The sequence below is a fragment of the Pelecanus crispus genome, chromosome 1, assembly GCF_030463565.1.
Source record: "Pelecanus crispus isolate bPelCri1 chromosome 1, bPelCri1.pri, whole genome shotgun sequence".
Lineage (NCBI taxonomy): Eukaryota > Metazoa > Chordata > Aves > Pelecaniformes > Pelecanidae > Pelecanus > Pelecanus crispus.
In genome coordinates, this window is record NC_134643.1 from 19,590,619 (window position 1) to 19,608,780 (window position 18,162).

Here is an 18,162-nt window from a genome sequence, read left to right on the forward strand (position 1 = left end):
AAATTCCTGAATGAAAGTTGCAGTTTGGTCAATATCACTATTTATTAAGGATTAGTTACTGAAATATTTCTAATAGTGTGTTGTTTTCCATGTGCCATTATATCCTTCTAAAAGAAAGTTTCATGTCTTTGTCTTTTCAAATTTTAAATGATGCTGCAATTCCTAACCATTCCATAAAGTAATATATTACCCAAATTCAGACTCAGTCAATTCTCTGATATTAAAAAATAAACAAAACCATTCGCTCATTACAGACCTAAACTTGCATTTGTGCAAAATGCCAGCTATATGTTTAAGAAACCTTAATGATGCAATATACTTACAGAACTCTAAGATCTCAATTAGATTTCACAGAATTCTATTTTATTCATCTTCTAGCCATTTAAAAACCTTGGGCTAAGCAGAGAGAGATCTAAAAAATCATCATTAAAAGCAACATAAAATGGATGTACATTTAGAAGAAATCTAACATTTTCAGCTATCTGTTTTGGTGGACCACTCATGGATAGCTGTGCACATTGGCTTTCAAAGCTGAAACTGCTTATGTTTTACTAGTGATTGCAGGTACAGTTCTAAGTCAAATGCACTTTATAAGGAAGAAGTTGTTTATTAAACAAGAGAATGAGAAGCAGAAAAAAAATAATCCTACAAGTACACAATATTTTCCAACTCTCTGACAAATGAGCAGTGCTGATCCTTGAATAGTTTCGTTGCTATTTCTATAAGTTGAGCATTTTCTTTTAAAATTCTTCCTAATTACCATGGTGAAATAGCCCTGTTAGTAAGAATGTAATCTAGAGTTACTCTTAAATATATCAGCCTGTTAGGAACTAGTGTATGAACAAGACGTCAAATTGTCATGCTTGAGACAGGACCATGATGCCACTGGCTTTAAAATGTTGCCTTAAATCTCGTTTTATCAATAATCACTGTTAGCTGCCTTAGTTCAGGCTTTTGTCAGTGTTTTGAAAATCTCTTTTTTCTTAGAGTCAGGTAAGTGTCATTTTCATACTGAACATACAACATAAATACTATGTAAAGTTTTGGAGCAAGAACACATTATCTATTTAGCTTATTGCCAGGGTTCATGTGGAGTTGACTGCAGTATCATTTCTGTGGACATGGAAGCCCATGGAAGAAATATCTTTGCCACGGTGGCCTGTAGATACATGTGTTAGCTAGTATTGCATGCTACTGTTAAGCTGAACACCACCGCTTCTGTCACCCTCTTCTGTTAGAAACCATTTCCTATGTCAGAAATAAGAGCAAGACCCCACTTAAAAGTATTATTTCTAAGTATTATTTCTTAGAACCAAGTCCTCCTAGCTGTCATTCAAAGCTTGCCATTATATAGTCATGATTAATCGCTGAAGTAACTTCTCCAGGTATTTGTGACTGCGTCACTAACTCCAAGGAAGCAACCCCTTCCTAATTTGCAGACAGCTATACCCTTCGCTTTCTCTTTTTTACCAAGATGCAGATGAAGGACAATACAGATCCCAGTCACAGTTGAACTGGAATGGTGTTTTATGGTTCTTCCCTAGTTTAATGTTGAGCTAGTGTTAGAGGAAAATATTTAATAATATAGATCAAAGGTCTTGTTTCAGTTAGTTCCATTACCTGACTGCAAGAAACATATACGAACTGTTGTTTGTCATGTGATTTGAGACTTTTGATGTTATGAATCTGAATCATTCATTCTCACCGTATTAAACACAACATATTTATTAAATTCCCAAACACAAGCCATTAACTTTTGGCAAAGAGCAAAAAAAATCTTACTTTAATAATGGCAGGATCAGAAACAGGTAAACTAAGGATGGTCTTGCAACTTGTGTTTTAATACAAAAAGTATACTATGACTACACATAGTCACCATAACTAAATATGCTATATTTTATAACAATGTAGCTGTTGCATATTCCAGGCTTAAAAATGTTTATTTTTCTAGTGTAAGTAGGACAGAAAAGTCTCACAGTTTCACCTCATTTCTCAAGTGGTCTCACAGTAGGTTTGGAAGCAGATAGGCACCAGGCTTTTCTAAGCTGTCTTTATCTTTCAGAAGATTTTATTCCAGTTTAGCTACACCCAGGAGCTCCCTACCATTGTATGTCACTTGCATTTCTATGAAAATTCTTATCTGCACATACTGAACCTTTTCATACAGCTACAAAAGGCAAGATCATAAAACTAGACCTATACACCAAAGATAACTCAAATATGAGGAATGCAAAAATATCAGAGAAAGTAGGTGACCAGCCCAATAACATAATTTTGCAATATCCTGATTATTTCTAACTTATTTTGGTCCTCAGACGGAACAATGGGCTCAGTTTCTTCTTTTGAATATGTTTTAATTTCTTCAGTATTTGTTTTAATTTACCAAAACCCATCAGCTTATAATGAAAAATGGGTGGACTACCATCAAACTTCATCTAAATACATGTTATGTGCAGGTTTAATACGATTTCTTTGGATTCACTTACTCTTACAGTGTAGCTTTTATTGCAACTGGAGTAACATGAAGAAGGGTCATGTCATTGCATTGTTTCTTTGTCCTACTTCTTTGCTTCAATTTGAATTATTTGCTGTTATACATCCACTGTGGTGCAGATGAAAAACTGGATCTTAATAGTTTATCTGTATGCTTAGCACATGAATACGAGACACATAGTTCTATGTCTGTTGGCTTCCAGTTGGGTTCCCATCTTGTGACTGAATTACTCATAATTTCCTTAGGGCATATCTGACAAGATGTAGTAGCACTATCTTCATGGAAACAGCTGGATAGACATTATTTTCCTGAGATTATCACCAGTTATTTTGTAATTGTACTTCTTTCTGTAGACTGAACTATGTCATTATACATATATTATTGCACATGTGTATGAACATAATTATGACTCTTTAACCACTGACAGTGCAATCAATTTTTTTAATTCACTAAAATTAATACTAGATGTGATATGAATTGTCCTTCCTGTCAAGAAAGACTCAACAATTTGACTTACATAAAATTTTGCTATCAACTTTGATTTCTTCCTTTTTGCCAAAGTTTTTGTTAAGTTTTGCTTAAATTAGGACAAAATACAATGGGCATAAATTGAAACACAAGAAATTCCATTTCAACATAAGAAAAGTGTTCTTTTTTTTTTTTTTTTTTTTTTTTTTTACTGTAAGGGTGATTGAACAGTGGAATAGGTTGTTCACCAATGTTGTGGCCATCCACATCCTGACAGAGAAACAGTTCTGAACGACCTGTATCACCAGTTGACCCTGCTCTGAGCAGGGAAATTTGACTAGATGATCTCCAGAGGTTCCTTCTAACCTCAAGTATTCTGCGATTCTGTGATTCTATGAAATTAGAGGAAATTATCTGTGTTTCCCAGTGAAATGAGGCTACATGAGGAAGTCTCATGTTTTCACTTTGAGCTTCTATGTGATAGTTACTAGTAATTCCCCAGATTTTCCTCATTCATTGGGCTCTTGTTTTCGGAGTGAAAGTCAGAAAGACCATGTGCTTTCCCATAGTCAAGCACAGACACAGAACAAACCAAACTAAACTAAATAAAAAAAAAAAAACCCACACCCCCAAAACCCCAACAAAAAAACGCACCCCACAATTAGATTTCTGAGTGTCTTTTAGAATTCATTTGCCAGACTGGAGATTATTAATGAAGGCAATGAAAGTGAGACCTTTCACAAGAGAGAATGAATTTGCTTGGTTTGTGTCATTCTCTAAGATTTTACCTCTATATGTTGTTGACAATCTGTTAGCTCCTGGTAAAATTAGCACAATGCTGCTCATGACCAAATGTCAAGTAACATTTTATGATTTTTTTTGTTCACTGAGTCATCATCATTCCCTTTGCTGGTTATGTCGGTGGTGGTTGTCCATTTTAAGTGAAGCCATCCATTTTAACTGATACAATTCTAAGACTCCTTTTGTTGATATGATCTTCCTATGAGGAACGACAAGTGCTATTGTGTAAACCATCACAACTAGCTGGTGTTCCTACAGCTTGCTGAGGTCCATATGTTCATATTTAAGAGCTTAACTTTCAGTTTCCAGTATGGGATTCCTGTGGCTTTCTTCATTAGTGTTTGGCCAGGCACTCCACAAACTTCACAGCAGAGGGCCCTTGCTAACATCTTGTAAGTGGGCTCTCTGATACCTGCTTTTAGCTTCAGTAGTCTTTCTTTCTAGATTTGCTGAAAAGCATCCTGCAGGACACCAGTTTGTTGTCTTTCATGTGACATTTGTTTGACTTTTATGAAACAGAATGATCTATACTCATCATATTGAATTGGAGTATAGTTTTTGCATGTACAAACATAAGCAGTTAGCTTACAGGAACAGGCAAAAAACCCTTGCCCTGGACTTGGGAGAATCAGAGAAAATTGAAAGCTATTCCCACAACCCAGGTGTGCACCTAAGCTCTTTAATAGCAAGAGCCTCTGTTTCTCTAATCTGATAATTTTGCTAATGTGCAGTCTATCTTCATAATTTTTCTGTTACCCAATGGTAATAAAAATGATAATAAAAATTACCCAGAAGTACGCAGTCATTGCAGTTTTCTGGTCCTGTAGTGAAGGTATGATAGGAACTTAAATCACATTTTGACTGAATTTGGATCTTTATGTAGTCTTAAAGGGAACAGATACCTGGTCCCTTAGAATAGGATGCTCCTTAACATGCTAAAGTTGCTAAAGGCAGACACCTAAGGAAATTCCAGTCCAACTAGGGATGTATCAGTTTAAAAGCATATAGAAAGAACAGAGGGAGGGATGAAAGGATGAGGGAAGAAAGAGAGAAAGGGAGAGAGAGATGATGGGAGGGAGGGAGAAAAAAAGAAAAGGGGAAGAGAAAGGCAGAGTAAGAGAGAGAGGCGGGGGAGAGAGGGAGAGAAAAAAGAGGGAATAAGGGATTCTAGAATAGGGGTGTTGGAGAATAAATGATCTGAATAGCTGTTTGTACTATTTGTACAGTGATTAAATATATGTGTTGGACTGAAATGGACCTGAAGACACAATCTAGTCTATCCTCTTATGTAAATTAGGATCCCCTAATGGATATTTATTTAACTTGCTCTTAAACACATGTTGAGATGTGGATTCCCTATTAATGATAATCTGCTCCATCATTTATCTGTCCTGATAGCTGGGCTGATTTCAATTAGCATCTAACGTAAATCCCCTTTCTTATACTGGTAGCTCTAATTAAAACCAGGTCTAATTTATATACATCTTTCTTAAAACATGAAGCCACAAACTGAGAAAAGTGCTGCTGTTGGAACTTCAGGAGTGAAGTTCAGGAGACACTACTTAAGTCTTTTGTTTCTGCCAATGAATTCCAAAATTATACCTCACTTCATTGCAACAGTATTGTATTTTTTTTACATTATTCACTTTGTACTCTACTACACCTTCATGCCCTTTTCCATTATTTATGCAATTGTCCTCTATTTTCTCTTTTTAAATTGTTTAGCATTTGAGGAAAAATGCAATGCCTATGCTTCTCCCCCTGCCAAAATGAAAGGCAAGTTGCTGTGGTCCTGATTCAGAAGAATCCTGTTATCATTTCATCAGATCTCTGAATTAATTGAAATGAATCTAAAGGACTGCAAAACTATATATGTTTACAAATATAATATATTTGCATGATTAGAATATTAAATTTATAAGCCAAATTCTGTTCCTGATATTCTGGGGTAAATACACTTACTGCAGTTGTTCCTCCAGATTTGACCTCACTAAAACTGAAAATACTGTATATGTCTTATTACAGAAATAGTTTATCCAAAAGGAACTATGTAGGGAATACAGCTAGCCTTATTTCCCCGCCCCCCGCCCCCCCCCAAAAAAAACAAAACCAGACTTCTCTGTATAATGTAACACTTCACATTATCTGAAGGAAAATATTTTGGTATCAAAATCATGTTCTGGATATGATGCCTCCTGTTCTGAATGTGACAATCGGGGAATTCTCTTTCATTGCTATCGTATATCAGAACCAGTTATGGCCCATATAACTGTCATTGTTTCAGTAACCTGCAAATTTGTTGCCATAATGAAGCTTCCCGATAAACAAAGTTATTTTTATTTATTAAGTCAGCAGTTGGATCTACAGCTAAACAGAAAGGCTTATTGTGTAGAGATCTGAGGTTATATGTAACATATTTTGAAATGCTGTATATGGACAGGAGAATATAGTCATGGTTACAGCAGTGGGCAGGAAATCACAGTTTTGAGTCTTGGCTGTGCCACAGACTTTCTGTGTGACTTTGGACAAGCTACTCTTTGTGCATTAGCTAATAATACTATCTCTATCTCCCAGGGGTGTTGTGAGAATACATTCATTAGTGTTTGTAAGGCGCTTGGATACTATAGCGATGGGGCCATATAAGCACTTAGAGAAACAATCCATTTTTGCAACAATGTGCATCTCCCTGACTAAGGACTTTTTTACTGGAAGTTTTTCATAGATGCTTGTTATGAATAAATCTACTTTATAATGATACAGTGAGGTTAAACTGCCTTTTGGAGTGCAGTTTCACTTTAGTATTCAGAACAGGTGTAAACAGTCATAAGTTTGAAAGCTGTTCCCAAGGAAAGAGAATAGAATTTTTATAGTCAGACATTTGAATAGAAAAGATACCTCTCCTGATTCATCTAGTTCAAAACATGGAGGATTATTTACATCTGTATCTGTCTCACAAATAGTTTATTCTATTTTAAGCACTTCTCATTACATTGTCTAAACTACCTCCTCAGGCAAGTCATTCCATTGCCTAATTGCCTTTAAAGTTAAACAGTTTGCTCAGATGTCTACCCTATTTTTTCCTTGTGGATATAAGCTGCTCTTTCAGTCTGTCCTTTCTTTCTGAAATAACCTTCACTCATACGTGTTCAGTTCAGACACACAACACAGTTATAGCAGGTTAACAAGGTATTGCTTTAGAGCTGATGGGAGGTAAATTGGTAAGCCACTGTAATTTGATTTGATAATTTGCCTGGCTGAGTGCTGTACAGTATTTAAATCTGAATATGGGGCTCAGAGCATTAGCACCAAGGAGAAGGAAAAGAATCTCCAATATTCCTTTGTAGAGGACTTGTTGGTGAGACTAGGGGAAATAGGTGGTGCAAAGACTTCATAAAGGGTTTTGTTTTGTTATGGCTTGTTTTGTATTTATTTGTTGAAACTAGTGGCAGCAGAGAAATTATGGAAGTAAGGGATTTGGAAGAGTGTGAGCCGTCCCTGAGGACAGTGAAGAGGTTCTGCAGTTTTTGAGGCTCAGGAAACAGGATATCTGTTGTTCATCCATGTAAAACTTTTTCATTTTGGGGCTGAGTTCAACAAAATTTCTCAGAGAGAGAAGTATCAAATAGAAGTTTCAAAAGGTTTATGAATATAGGTGATCATCAGAAGACAGAGACCCTATAAATGTCCCAATGGTGGGAACAAATACTATGTCCTCACCTACCGAATTAGATGTAGAGAATCAACACGGTCTTAAAAAATACCGAACTGTAGGAAATCAAAGCCTGCAGTCAATTACAAGTTGTAAACATACAGGAAAACAGGCCTCGTTTGTTCTGGGGTTTATGGGATTGCTTGTTACTAATTTGCAGTTTGCTGTGAAGTCCATCCCTCCACTATTGTTGTTTGAATATGTACTGAATAGGATTGCTTTTAATAAAGTTCCCATATGAATGATAGTGGAAATGATGGCTTCTCAAGATTAATATTGTTTTAAGCTATGGTTAGACTTTCCTCACAATGCAGGAGAACAGAGCTTTGTAATTATTTTTTTTTTTTTGTCTCTATGAGTATTGGGGATTGAAAGGGGTTGATATTATCCTCTATTATACACATATGTAACATATACTACCCTGGACAGAAGAACTAAAAATGAAAGAAAGAAGTGAAGTACACTATTGCAGCATTGTACAAACTCATTACAAAAGGAGCCATGAGTATCAACTCCTAATCTTAACTTGGATTCACAACCATCAGGCTGCTCCTAACCTCATGTATTGTATCCTGTTTTCTGGACTTAGCTAAAAACTCAGTACAGTTATGTTTTCTTTCAGTTTGTCAATAAATGCAAGATCTGTATTAGGGGATTCTTAATCAGAATTCCAGATTTTGTAATATAACTTGATGCAGGATTGAATGAAAAGTATCAATAAAGTCAAGGGGAGGAAGCATCATTAACAATTGTTAATGAAATATTGTCTTCTTTCTGTTGTTTTATACTATAACATCTCTTTCCAACTGTTAGTTTATTCATGTTTCTGTGTATTAGGTATTATTTAAGTCAAATCCTTCATTACCAAAAAATTCCTGTACAAACATATTTTCATAGTAGGCTACTGCAATGATAACAAAATCTCCACCAAAATATTCAGGAAAAAATGTAACTCAAAAGGATTACTTTTATCATCTTAAAAAAAATTGGAAATATTTTACATTCTGTGTCAAAATAATCCTCTTTGATACACTGTATGCATCACACAAAAAATAATTGGGATAATAAATATTAATATCATTTGGGAAAAAAAGTTTAAAAAACCAAAAGACACCTGTTTGCAAAACTCGGTTCTGATAGTCAGCCAATTAAAAAAGATGAACACCACAAACAGTGGAAAATTCAAATTTCTGTTAAAAATTTTTTGTCCTATGTTGTGTCTGTCAAAAGGAAGATACACATCTTTGCCAATATAGCTGGAAAAGGAAAACAGTTAAACCTACTCAAGATACTACAGTTGCATTACTATGTTTTAATGACTGCCTTCTTGAGGATGTTTTCTTGTATGAGAAGCAGCAGGGTACATAATCTGGGAAGGGTAAGGACTTTTGCTTATGGCAAAGTCAATTGCAGCTATTTCTCACAAGAGGAAGTCATTGGTCATATGCTGATTCTGTCCACTTTGATAGGACAACATTGTTCATCAGCACCTTCATACTTATGGCATGTCTTTAAGACTGATGCCAATTGCACATGTTTACATCAACAGAATAACTTCTCCCTCACTGATCCCTCAGGCAATACTTAGTGTACAGTTAGATGTTATGTTGGTCATACTATCTGATACTTCACTTGCCTACATGAAATACACACCTGCTTCTCGTATCTCCTCTATATTGTTCTGAAGTGATTATGAAAAAAAAATATTTCAAGCCTTATCATATTTAATAGAAAAAAAAAAAAGTCTGTTATGTGTAGGCAAAAGAAGAAAACAAAATAAAATGTGGTTGGTATTCAAAATAAATCTAAAATATCCTTTCTAACCATAACAATTCTTCTAATTAGTATACTGTCTTTTGCTAGTCCCTCATTTCTAGAAGTAATTGTCATGTGTTTTGGGAGCTTGATTTGCTCTGGTTTTATAGAATTCCATCAGTTTTCTGTGAAAAAAAGATTGTTTTTCTGGCATTGTTTCTTCATAAAGAAAAAAAAAAAAAAAACCACAAAGCAAGCTGTTTGTGGATCCAACATTTGGTGGCATTAGATTTAAGTTTTTATTTAACATGGTTTTACTATAAAGGCCATAACTAGGTAAGTGCTGTGTACTATACTATATTTCCTTTATCAGGAAGGTATGAATACTTAACCTCTTTCAAAGAGAGAAGGAGAGATGGGGAGAGAGAGACTCTTTTACCAAGTTTCAGTTATGTCAGATGCAGATGGATGTGTTCGGTCAACTTACATCTGAAATGATGCAAAAAACTCCTCTAAAATCAGTGAAGGTCAATTTTATGAATACTGTTCTCAGCATCTCAAAGTAGCTGTTACATACAGTAGGGTGATTGTAAGGGGAAACACCAAAGTCTTCAATTCTAAATCTTCAGGTGTGTGGGCTGTTAGATGCCCTAATGTTGTAGTTTATTCTGTGTTCATTTCCTTTTGCATTTTCAGAAGTGATTTCAATTGAATCATTTATGGTTCTTCCATTCAGATTATAACAGCTATTTTGGAGCGGATAACCCTCAATGGCTGTATATGAGACATTGCCCGGGGTGCTTCCAAGATGCTTTTGAGCTGGGTAAGGAAATCACTGAGTGTTAACACATTCTCAAAGCACTATGGCATGGATTGAGAGCATATAGTTTATAAACTGTGTTACTGACCTATTATTGTGTGTATTACTGACAGAATAGACTAAACCAGTTTCCTCTGAAGTGTTAAACAAAACCAAATAAACATTTTTTTTTTGCAAAATAAATGAAAAAAAAGTAACAGGTATTTAAAAAAATTAAATACAGTATCTAATCTGTATATGGTAATTCATACACAAAAACTTTAATTCATCATTACCCACTTCTGATGTGTCTAATTTTCTATAGTAGCCATTCAATGTATAATATTATACTAATGTAATGTTATAATATTACCATTATATTAGTATACTGGTAAGGTAAACCATACTCAGATTTTTCTGTGACTTTAGGGTCAAAGAGTTTCTGATGGCATGGCTTAACCGATACAGTAGTTTAAGAATTAAACTCACATTCAAACAGTAATGCCATTATCATGTCTGCTATTTAAATATTACTTTATACACTCTTGTTCAGGCAGGAGCAAGTAGTTCTCGTGACTCCTTTGCCCTTTCAGACATGGACACAAACAACTAAACACATATGGGCTAGTGAACTTGAACCTGTGCATGAAGGACAGTATAGACATGTGGTGTTGGTGTGGGGCTTTCACTGAGTGGGCATTAAGTGAAGAAATCAGAGAAAGCGTTCTGTGTCTTGTTCAAAAGCCTGCTGCTGAGTATGATGACTGGGACGGTCCAGCACAGGTGTGATGCTGAAGTCTCCCAGGAGGTGGCACAGAGAGGGGTCCATGATCCATTTCACTCCTTCTCTACTTAAGGTTAAGCGATGTCCAAGGGAGAGTGCATATTCTGCTGTAGAGAAGGATGTCCTATCTGTTGCAATGGTTGTATAATGCTCTTTGTAATGTTTTATTGATCTGAAATCTGGCTGAATCAGCTACAATGTCTACAGGATTTTTACAGAAGTTAGTTCAGACTGTGCAGTCACTGCCCCATGTGCCAAGGGTTTTTTGTTAAATGCCAAAACCTTAGATGCTCCATTTCATGTTGTAATTAAAGCTTTCTATTTTAAAACAATATAAGCATGCAGGAAAATGGCTCCTGTTAGAACAGCACAATTCAAAACAAAACCAAAGAGGACGTTTCCCTTTAAAAATACGCTTTTCACAAGAAGTTTTGTGGAAAGCTGCTATACAGTGGCTGCTACATTAACTGTAGTAAGCTATAGGCTTCCTGATGTATCTGGTAAATAGAAGAAATAAACTTCCCACAAAAACAAACAGACAAGCAAATAATAGATTGTGCATGCAAGGGAAGGTTGTATTAATCTGCAGTTCCTGCCATTTTCCCACCCCAGGTGTACACAGATGGGCCTCCAGTGTGTTAATTCCACAGAGTCCAGTAATAAATCTCAGTTTAGCTTGCAGTAATCCATTTTCATCCTACTGAACAAAATATTTCTTATACCATTTAGTATTAACTGGCCATATCTAATAAAAGCTAGGGACTGGCTAACACTTTTTTTTTTTTTCTCTTTACTATCAAGAACTAGTGAACTATATTATACATGAATGGCTTGTAAAATTATTGGTTTATATTTCAGAATGACAAACAAGTTTGTGTTCTAAGATTTAAGACTATAAATTTAAAAACCGTTTTCTCCTTTACTTATTCAAGATTTTGGAATGAAGTCCTGAACACAGACCCAGAAGAAACTTAATATATAAAATTCTGGGCCTCCTTTAACATCACAGTCTGATGCAGGTGTAGATCTCTTGAAAACATGAGAGTTTTTAGGTTAAAAAAAAAAAAAGTGCCATAGTGGTAAACTCCTTTTAATTTACACTTAAAATGTAATAATTGTTAATTTTGTGCATGTAACAATTTTCAACTGTTTATTTGAGGTTTTGAATAATTTTTAAAGCATCTGCACTTAACACTTGTCTGAAAAATATTTGTTTCCCCTCCACTAGCTTATTAGCAACCAAAGATTACCTCTTCCCTCAGTAATATCACCCAGCGCGCTCAAACATTACAGAGGCAGTCGTTGTCTCTTCCTCAGATGTTCAGAACCTGTTCTAACTAACTGTGGAGATGCCTGGTTCATTCTCGATATGCTCCATTTTTGCTGCAATTCCCTTTCCTATTTAATACAGTAAGAATTGCTAATGGAAAGAATTGAAAGTGTCCATTGTGGCCTGATTTCTTCTCCTGATCATTTTTAGAGATATCCAGGTTTTGAGGTAGAAAGTCAACAGCTAAATAAATGTAAAGAAAGTTCTCTGGTTAAAGTTCAAGCTATAGGTCAAAGAGCTTATTGGTTAAGTTGCCAGTGAGTATGAGTTTGTATAGTAAAGTTCACTCCTGTAGAATTGGATTTTTTTTTTTTTATTTTCCCCCTCCACTGAGGTAGGAGGAAGCAACAAAACTTCCAAATATATTAGCTTATTAACGTTTTCATACAACACTGCTATTTGCCATTCTATGAAGGTTTTCTGTGACTTGACTCACTGCTTATTCAGCATGGCTTTCTCCATGGCTCTCATTTTCAATTAAGAACTTATTCACTGAATGTTACAGCATTTTAGTTGTGTGCATTTAGGCTAGACCCTCATGAATTGATGCTAGAAACAGTGGATCATAACTAAATACCGTTAATTTCATGTGTTTAATCATCCTGGTTATAATACAAATCCTTTTTCTAAGAAAGGAGCAAACAATTGTATTTTGAGCAGCATTAAAAAATCCAGATGATCTTAAAATATAGAAAAAATAAAAATATGAGGATAAGGCCTCTCAATTTCATTGTGATTTTTGTGAATAGCCCTATAATCATTGGAACATTCAAGCCTATGCCTTGCCCACCAGTCTTAATTGTTTCACTAGTTATGTGCTCTCTCTGAATTATTGTAGAATCGTAGAATCATAGAATCATAGAATCATAGAATCATAGAATCATAGAATGGTTTGTGCTGGAAGGGACCTTCAAAGATCATCCAGTTCAAGCCCTCTGCCATTGGCAGGGACATCTTTCACTAGATCAGGTTGCTCAAAGCCCCATCCAACCCGACTTTGAACACTTCATTATCATTTCAAGGCAATAATCTTGCAACTGGAGGCAGGTAGAAAGGCCCTGGAGACCTTGTAGGCTCTCTCCTTGGGATTAGTAGTTCTCCTCCTGGATGTAAATTGCTACCTATACAGGTCTTTTTAGCCGAATGAAGGCATATTTTGAAAACAAGAATAGATGAAGGCCATAAACAAACCAGAAAAAATTGGGAACAGGAAAGGATGGGCACTGTAGTATTGCAAGTTCTCCATTAAGACATGTATGGCTCTGTCAATTTAAGACTGAGTTTCTTTTTCCCCTCAAATATATAAAACTATCCATAGGCAGCCATAGCATATGTAATCATGTGTCACAGAAATTAAATCACATTATTTAGATGTCTCTTTCTTCAGACATTAGAATATTTCTTCCTGAATAGGTTGAGTGAAAACTTGGTGCATCTCTCATTAAAAAAAAAAAAAAAAAATCTGTACTCTGGAAGGCAAGAATGAGTTTCAGCACTGCAGGTTCTTCACACAGGATATGCTGCCCTGGCTCCCTCCTCATTGGCAGCTCATTCATTACAGCTCATGTATTTTCTCATATGCATACTGGCACCAGTTCCTTTGATCTGTACTGGTTGCAGGTACCATCAGTGTCAGAACTGGATTTTGTAAGGCTCTAAATTTTGTCTTCCCAGATGTCTTGGGGTTTTTCTATGTAGAAAATTCCCCAGGTCATAATGCTGTCATTGTTCTCAGTAGGAATCCTTAATTGCAGAGCTAGTTGGATAAGAGTTGGATTAGCTGGCAGAGTGTTGTCTGGGAAATCTTTCAGCTGTGCAATGTTATCACTTCCCCTACGTCCCCCCGCCCCCACCCCTGAGGATTCCTAGCCTACTGCATTTGGTGAGATACATATGTTTTCCGCAGCTACAGGAGCTGTGAAGGGTTCCTCTGGGATATCTAAGTATAAATACCTAAAAGTGTCTTCAGTTGCTATGTTATTTTTAGTCAATGGGTGGTTACCAAGTCATCTATAATTGTGCTGTTAAATGTGTCAGAGCAGCTACTGCAAAGCTAGGTGCTCCTTTTAACAGGTTGAGTGTATAAGGTAAAATGAAAAAGGACAAAAGCAACATTTCAGAGCTGTTTAAAGGTTTGAATTATATAAGGGAAGATTGCTTGATGAGCAGATATGAGGAAGATAACCCATGAGTACAACATGGATGGAGGAGCATTGTAACATAGTTTGACTGTACTACCCATAGTATCTGTGACTGGCATATTGTGTCATTTCAGATTGGTGTTTTGGGGGGATTTACCAGTGGTTCAAAGGATCATAGTGGTTTTACAGAACCTTTCACTTCTTCTTAGGTAGCTCCTATACAGCCTTTGTCAGTAGTGGCCAAAAGCTGTTACCAACTGGTGACTGCTATGTGGGAGAAAGTGCATTGAGTTCCCAATGGGCAACTGTCCACATGTCATGAACTGCTGGCACAATTCTTTCTCTATAAATAGAAAAGAGGAAGGAAATCATACCTAAATAGAAAGTCAGTAAGATGGTAGGAAGAAGACAAGAACAGCAAAATAATACAACTGAAAAGCGAAAGGCAACAAAATGACTTAAAAAAAACCCCAAACTTCAAAAGCTCTCAGTAGATATGATGCACTGTAGCAAGGAAATTGCACGTTGGTTATTCTAAATTTTCTAGGCTGCACTATCCCTTTTATGAATCTGCCACTAGGCGAAAGAACAGGAAGCAGGGTTGGCCTGTCAAAAAAATTATTAAAGGCATATTAACATATCACCTAATTAGGTAAGTGAAGGAAAAACAAGTGAAGATTTTAGGTGTTCATGGAAGGAGGTGATCAAAACGATGTGTATTTGTCGTTCTTATGGTAGCTGCATCATGTCACAAAACAGAGATTAATAGAATCTCTTTAGACATTAATTTCTACGCCAGTGGCACTTACCCAGCATCAGCTGAAGATCAGTGATGAAATTTTGAGGACTGCTGTAGTTGTGACTAGCCCAGTAGCAAAGAAATGTGAACCAGCCATTGGCAGGCAGACAATAGAAGGGAAAAAATACTTAAAGGCTGCAAGAATGAATTGGTGGAAATATAGCCATCTGTATTCATTACTATATATTCAATATATCATCTATTTTGCTTAGATTCAAAATGGTTAAAGATTTATAATGCCACTTCAGGCATATGTGAAGGATAAACTGGGTGAATTTCAACAAAATAAAATGTTAAACTTAGCAACAGGAGAAACATTCCAGCTGAGACAACCGCTGGGCTGGAATAATTGCCTCAAGTGACTGGTGACAGATTATTGCCTGAGTAACCCAAAAGTAACGAAAATGAAATCGAGTGGGCATTGGCAAAGGTTTGGTCTAGATAACCTAATAATAGATATCATCTGCTCTATTTTTTGTGATTCAAAGCCAGCAGTAGTTTCCAAATTCATTAGTGAAAATGGGCTAACGTCATCTCTTGTGCTCCTGCTTTTAGACCTGCGTTGGCCATGCATAATTTTGGGTTTTATTGCATAAAATAATTATGCGAAAGGTGTTCAACACAACCGAGAATACGAGGGGCTTAGTTATAGGTATATGGCATACATTCTGAACATGATTGTTTTCCAGGAATTTTAGCCCATTTTTATTTATAAAATATGTCAGTAGTGAAGAATAAATCTTCTACAGTTTGTTAGAATCTTTTCACAGAATTAAACGCAGAATATAGATAATATTTTTAAATCTCTAGAATTGAGCAAAGGCGGCTGTCTTTGCTACAGAGTTCCAGTTTTACTAATTCTGTAGAACTAGATTGAAGTTTTGGTAAAAAGAACAAATGAGCTGTATTTCCAAAAGAGAACACACATTTGGAAATTATGCGCTTCATGTTTGTGCTGCTTTCCCATAAGAACTCAGAAGAACTTGTATCTCTTACGCATTTGCTCTTGCTCCTTGATCATCAGGAAAGTGCATTCCTCGCTTCCTCACTACTTTTCCCAGCTGCAACTGTCTTCTGTATTGGAAATGTCTTCCAACACAATCACCAGCCTTTACCAGCTTTCAGGTGCTGAGCATCCCTCCTTTAACACTGAAACACAACTCAGAAGGTTCCTGTGGAGTGGTTCCGCGGCAGGAGCTACTGCTGGCACTAGAGCCTTTTGCCTCTGTATTGCTGGAGACGTATGGGGTCAGAGCTCTGGCAAAAACATGAAAATTCACAGTCAGATAGTTCTGTAAATCTCTCTTGGCCTAAGCAGCTTAGAAGTTGTTTGACGGGTGTTATTCCATTAGTAAGGGATGCCAGTCTTAATAGACTGAAAGATAAGGGGGAATTTTTGTCAGTGGAATTTATTCAGAAAAGTCTTCCAGAGAAGTCTACAATGGTAACTTGAGATATCTTTAATATTTTATAAGCAGGTGACAAGTAAAGAAATTGAAGACGGATATTTCTGAATAGAACTCACCCTATTTGAAAGGTCCAAAGCTATTTAGAAAAAACAAAACCGACAGTGAACCATATTTAGTACAGCAAGTGGCGTTGCCAGGTACCACTGTCCTCTCAAATGGGAAGTCTTCTGGAATCCCTTGTTGCTATGAGACTAAATATCTCTGTACAGTGTGAGCGCTGAACCAGATTTTGCTCCCACTTACACTAGCGTGCATGTAGAGTGACTCCCCTGTGGCCGGGAAGCACCGCGCTGCATTCTGATGTCTTGCTTACGAAAGGGTCTGCTCCAAAGCTCACAGAAGCCCAGGAGTATTCATCCAATTCAGAAGCTCAGAGAAGTGCGACTAGTTTAAAATGGGAGAAGGACTATCACCTTGCACCTCAAAAGGAGCAAGCAATTTGGGGATTTTGACCCATTGACAGCGGGTCTTCACATGCTTTTAGTCAAAAAGGAAAGTAATGTGTAAAATTTTTCACAGGATTTCTCTCCAAACTTGGCACGTCCAAACTGAAAGATACGTATTGCTTGTCCTGGACTGCATAAACTCTTAAGTTTGAGACACTTTTGAAATCCACTTATCTGTGGACTTAAAAGCTGTTATTTCAGGTTGAGGTTTTTTTGAGTTTGCTTAAGTATAAAATGTGTGAATTTTCTTTAGCTACTTGGCACTTTCTTTCACCCAGAAGACAAATAAACAAACAAAACCCAACTTGAACTGCACCCAAGCACAGCCAATTTCTCACCAAAGTGTACATTTCAGAATGAAAGATTTACAGTGGAATATCTCTAGTGTAGCTATGACATTGTTTTAACATTGCATTGCTGTAATCTTCAAACACAGCAAATGCAATAAATGGGTTTAGAGGGATTTGCGTGAAGTTTAAAATTCAAAATTTGTTTTTAATGTTGCTCCGCACTATCACTGAAAAACCAAAAAGCATGGGGATGAACTTAACACACATCAACAAGAAGGGAGATGTTTGCCCAACGAAAATATTGATCTTTTATTAATCTGTCCTTCCCAGCGTTTGGAAAATGTCCCGGTTTTTAAAATTGAGAATTTTTTAAAATATTAAGTATTTAAAAAAAAAAAAACAAACAAACCATAAATGCAAACATGTAACCAAAGAGCTATGGAAACAAAGCTCTTAGCGTGCAAGTATTCCCTTACTTGGTCAAAACTACGGCGGCTCCTTCATGTTCTATCCCGGACACACCGGGGTAAGGCATCGGCCATAGGTGCGTTGCTGTCATTGCTGATGTAGCGCTGTAAATCTACAGCCAGCCTGCGGAGCACAGCAACTTCCCGCTTGTAGCGGAGCTGCACGGTGGGGAGGACGTGCCGAGCCGTGCCGAGCCGTGCCCGGCAATGCCGCCTGTCCCGCCCGCCCCGCCGAGGCCGCCCGGCGCTCCGGCCGCCCGCAGCTTTCCGCGGTGCTGCGAGCCGCCCCTGCCCCGGCCCCGGCCCCGGCCCCGGCCCCGGCCCCGGCCCCTGCCCCTGCCCCTGCCCCGGCCCCTGCCGCGGCCCCGGCCCCCTCCGCTCCACCCTGCCCTCGGGGGCGACGCGGCCGT

At 37.1% G+C, this 18,162-nt stretch overlaps 1 protein-coding gene across 1 annotated transcript in view; it reads left to right on the plus strand.

Annotated features, from left to right (window-relative positions):
- TAFA5 (TAFA chemokine like family member 5) overlaps positions 1-18,162 on the plus strand; it is a 363,876-nt gene that overhangs the window by 104,430 nt on the left and 241,284 nt on the right. Inside the window, exon 2 of the mRNA XM_075727778.1 lies at positions 9,964-10,050. Within this exon, the coding sequence (XP_075583893.1) occupies positions 9,964-10,050 (87 nt within the window). The remainder of the gene's footprint in view (positions 1-9,963; positions 10,051-18,162) is intronic.